Source organism: Dendronephthya gigantea, unplaced genomic scaffold, assembly GCF_004324835.1.
Source record: "Dendronephthya gigantea isolate DGI-Jeju-01 unplaced genomic scaffold, DenGig_1.0 000037F, whole genome shotgun sequence".
NCBI classification, from domain to species: domain Eukaryota; kingdom Metazoa; phylum Cnidaria; class Anthozoa; order Malacalcyonacea; family Nephtheidae; genus Dendronephthya; species Dendronephthya gigantea.
Genome location: NW_021163047.1, coordinates 1,072,353 through 1,077,022, shown reverse-complemented (window position 1 = coordinate 1,077,022; position 4,670 = coordinate 1,072,353). Strand labels below are relative to the sequence as shown.

General features: G+C 35.8%; 1 protein-coding gene across 1 annotated transcript; it reads right to left on the bottom strand.

Moving 5' to 3' along the window:
• Positions 1-412: 412 nt before the first annotated feature.
• Positions 413-4,254, bottom strand: LOC114526183 (XK-related protein 6-like). Its single transcript, XM_028547704.1, has 2 exons — positions 4,194-4,254; positions 413-1,486 (listed from the first exon to the last, which is right to left on the bottom strand). Exon 2 carries the CDS (start codon positions 1,470-1,472, stop codon positions 765-767), a length of 708 nt encoding a protein of 235 aa, XP_028403505.1. The 5' UTR covers positions 1,473-1,486; positions 4,194-4,254; the 3' UTR covers positions 413-764.
• Between the last annotated feature and the right edge of the window lie 416 nt (positions 4,255-4,670).

Sequence of the window (4,670 nt, the reverse complement as noted above, 5' to 3'; positions counted from 1 at the left end):
AATTAATATAGTGTAACTCTAAAACCAAACCTTACAATAACTAAATACAAATAAAAAAAACGACTGACAGATGTTTTCCCAGTAACTCAGAACTTTATTTTAGCTTTTTAGATTTTGCTCTTCGCTTGCGAACCTTTAGCTCCTTACTGCCAGAATACCTCAACTATACTGCCAAGTTTCTGGGCCAACTGCATGCCTTACCCATGCGTAAATCTAGTTAACTTAATTTCCTATGTATACTTGAGATTAATGATTAAAGATATAAGTTTTCCTGTGATAAGCACAGTTGTCACTAACGGACATAACATAGGCTAGCAGTTCCAAACCTACAATTAGCCTATATTTGTGAAAAAGGGACTGAAATCTCATTTTTCAGTCACAAAGAAGTTGATAATTGATAGCATATAAATTATTTCTATTCTCACATATTTGAAAATCCACTGTGATCTCTAGTTTGGGAAAAGGCTAATAAAGCTGACCAGTGGTCAGAACATATATAGTTATGAGCTGATTACCGTTCGCTTGTGGCTGGCCATGGTTCAGGGTCGCCACTGCAGCCAGAGCTCATACAGCATTTGAATATAAGCAAACCACAGTTGGTTACCATTGCACCTAATACGCATATCGTCGCAATTGGTCTCACTGCATCCATATGGGTGTCTTTCCGTATAGGGTCCAAGGCGGCAATCATGATTAGCATAATGATGTTAACTACGACAATGACGATGTATGTCCAGTTATAGTGTGTTTGCATTTGGTTTTCATTACCCTTCAACAGTGCAGTGAAAAGTGCCTTGGACGGATATAACAAAAACGGGATAAAAACATATGCGAAAATGATGAACATTATGATCCCACACGTTAACGCCGATTCCAAAATTGTAATATAACCATTCACGGAGCCAAAGTAATGTGTTTGGATGAAACTTAGAGTCAGCGCGAGGACTGTTGTATGAGCAGCAAATGCCAAAGACAAAAAAAAACGGCATAAATGCGTACGCAAAGACAGCAATTACGACGAGTCGAGAAATGAAACCAGACAGCTCGTGCAAGAAAGATACAACCAAGAATAGCCAGTTATCATACTCGTCTTCTAGAATTTTTCTTTCAAGGTCGATAGTACTCCAAGTCAAGCCAAGAAGGGAGAACACGGTGGAGAGTATGGTATACCACGGGAATTCCCATTTAAGTAACATGATGTAAACCTGAAGACACCATTGTGGAGCGGATTCATACATTGCCTCCATATAACGTGCTATAACGAGAGTATCTCCAATATCACGAACTTCGTATAGTTTTTTTGCATAGCAAGGCGCCAAAAAGCTAATGACAAGAGGAATGACAGTAAAAACTAGCGTCCAAGCAAACCACCCTTCATCACCATTCTCGCGATGTTTAACAGCCACGTAAATATCTGTGCCCAGATCAGCTGCAAACAAAACGAAGCTTACGATATACATTATCTTCCCCATGATCTTAAGATGAGCTGTAAAACGAAAATGTAAAGTTGTATATAGAGCGTCGAACAGTAATGGCATTCATCCTTCGTTACATGATCAATCTTTTATCGGTTGATAATGAAAACTAATAACCGTACTAGTATACTGTATCAAATGACACAGATTGCCGTTGTCTGCATTGGATATACAAAGGCTGCCATATGACCCAAATGGAGCAATATGATGTTTTTTGTATGATTAATTATGCATGAATTTAACAAATATATACAAGTGAACACAACGCCGACGTACAAGCTGAATGAAACGACTTTTTACTCTACTATATTTCAATTTTTCTTTTTTAATGAGAAAATACAAGAATCTACCACACGATTTGGGCCTATGGCGCTCAGCAACTGCACAAACGGTTAAACCGAGCTCTCCGATATAACGTCTGCGTGTAACGTCTGCGCCTTCAGGCTTCAACTGATGTGTATATTTTTGGATAGATGGGAAAATAGTCAAAATACTGTTCTAAATAACGTTTGAAACGATCGTGTATATATATATATATATATATATATATATATATATATATATATATATATATATATATATATATATATATATATATACAGTCGTTATCATTAAGGTTGTCCATGTCAATATATACACAAATATATAAATATCAATCACGTGACCATTAAACATGGCTTATTTTGTTTACTTACCTCTTGTTTCTTTATTATTATCAATATTGTTCATCTTACCATGACATTTAAGAAATTATTAAGTTAGATTTCCAACGATTTCCCGTAAAATTAACGTATGCAGTACAATCACGTGATCGGTATTTAGATATTTATATATATTTTCAGGTGACAACCTTAATGATAACGACTGTATATATATATATATATATATATATATATATATATATATTATAATATATATATATATATATATATATATAACTTATAATCCTAACCTCATTGGACCATTGTTTGTCATATGGCAATAGTACGTTTGATTTGTATGCACATCTACGCTAATTCTTGTTGTAGCAACTGACTTTGGCAAATTGTAACATTAATAGCGTCGGTGAGAGGATCATATATTAGTTAAGTCTTTTGTATTTATATCATGATGAAATTTTTAATTTGAGCAAGGAAACAAATAGTTCCGAGTATGTTGGGACTGTGCAGCACAATGATGCACGCCATTTGTAAGGCCGTATAATTCTGTAAAATATAGACGTATACACAGGAATTCCAATAAAACATTTTAGTTTATGCCATATGTATGCGGGTCAACCACTTCTCACACAGTGCCCTAAAATTATAATCAATTTACTCTGTAAATCTGTATAAAATCAACTGCTTTATTACTCCGGCGTCAGCGACGGAGTTGAAAATTCGCCTCGGTTTTGTTTTGTTTTTGTTTTTTTTTTATTATTTTTCGTCGTCGCAAGTCTGAAATGGCGCGAACCATTCTAGTATTTGAAATGTGTATGTAACCGTATTTATCTACGTCCCAGTCTTATCTTCTAAGAGTTGTGGTGTACAGCTTTGGCTAATTTTCCGATGCGCGATTCGATTTCGCTCGCATGATACGGCAATTCCTCCAAGAGGAACAAATAAACCGTTGTTTTCATGCTGTTCGATTAAGTTTAGATTGAATTGGGGTAAGAATATATTTAATACATGTAGATTCTGTTCCTATTCTAATAATATCGCTGCTATTTCGCCGTTTAATAAGATGATGTAGTCGTGTATGGGCGCGTTGACACGTCGTAGTTTGCACAGGATTGAAGATTTAATATAACTGTATAAGCGCCTATTCCAGAAGCAAAGTGTAAGACAAAGCGAATGTATCATGCGGTTTATTTACATTTTTGAACAATTGAACTTCTACACTTTTTAAAGTACGATGTGCTTCTAAATTTCGCAATCGAACATTTATAGGTTCGCAACTCGCAAGGCATCTAAATGCGAATATGAACTGTATTGTTTATGTTCAGAAGCTCTATATTAAAGACTGGCACGTGCGCCGGAGTTAACGCCAGATCAGGCGTCTTGTTCTAATTACAGTCTAGCTATACATCTTCGTAATTTAACGAAAAAATGGCTAAAAAACCTGTTATTATTAAAAAGCCAAATTCTACTTTTGAATGATAGAACACAGTTGAATGTGAGGCCCAATAAAAGGCCGAATCTGAGGCCAACTTCACAGTGGTCGGATTATGAAGACTTTTCAATAGAATGATATCAGTTGTGTTCGTATTTGAACTAACACTCAAAATAACCAGCCTCCAGGTTATAGAAATTACTATATAAGTTTATCTCAAAAGCTTTAAAGCAACGCGTACTAGCTAATTTAATTACCTGCTGTGTTCGTACGTTTACTTACGCCGAATCAAGGTATGGCTAGCTATGTTTACATGGCAAAAGCCCCGTTTACACTACACTCAATTTATCGGCACGGCACGTCTAAAATTGGTATCCGTACCCAATTTCATTAGTGTTCAGGATACCAAAACAAAGGCTGAGGAAATATGAAATGGTGCGGGTACCCATTTTAGCCGTGCCGTGCCAATAAATACAGTGTAGTGTAAACGGGGCTAAAATCTTCACGCAATCCTTCAGTCTTGCCAAACAAAGCAGAAAGATTTTGTAGGATTAACGGTTAAATGATATAACTGCAGAACTGCTGCTTGAAATGACGATTATACGGCAATTATAGTTCACTACGTACCTGGTAAATGTTAAGTCTCATTCACTGACTTGTAAACGTTGTAAGCTGTACAGCACAAAATATCTAACGCTGAATTAACTGCGAGAGCACTTAAACAAATACAGGGTGCGTCAAAAAAAAGTGACACCTTTGAAATTCAAATTAGCTGCGAACTTATGACTGGAATATGACAATTCCCATGTACAATCAACAAAAACGATTTGATAAAACTATTCTTTTGTATTTACAGAGCTTAGAATGCATTTTAACTCCCAATGGGAACAAACTTTATGTTTTATGTTAATTAATATGATATGCTTCGTATACCAATGAAATATTTTAGGCAACTTCTGTCACATTACAGCCGCTATGCGGCTAATTTGAATTTCAAAGGTGTCACTTTTTTTTGACTCACCCTGTACAGCTATTTGCAGTTGAGCTGGCATTTCAAACGCGTTGTTCTATGGAGTTAGGGAAGGGACAAAATTCGTATTCATA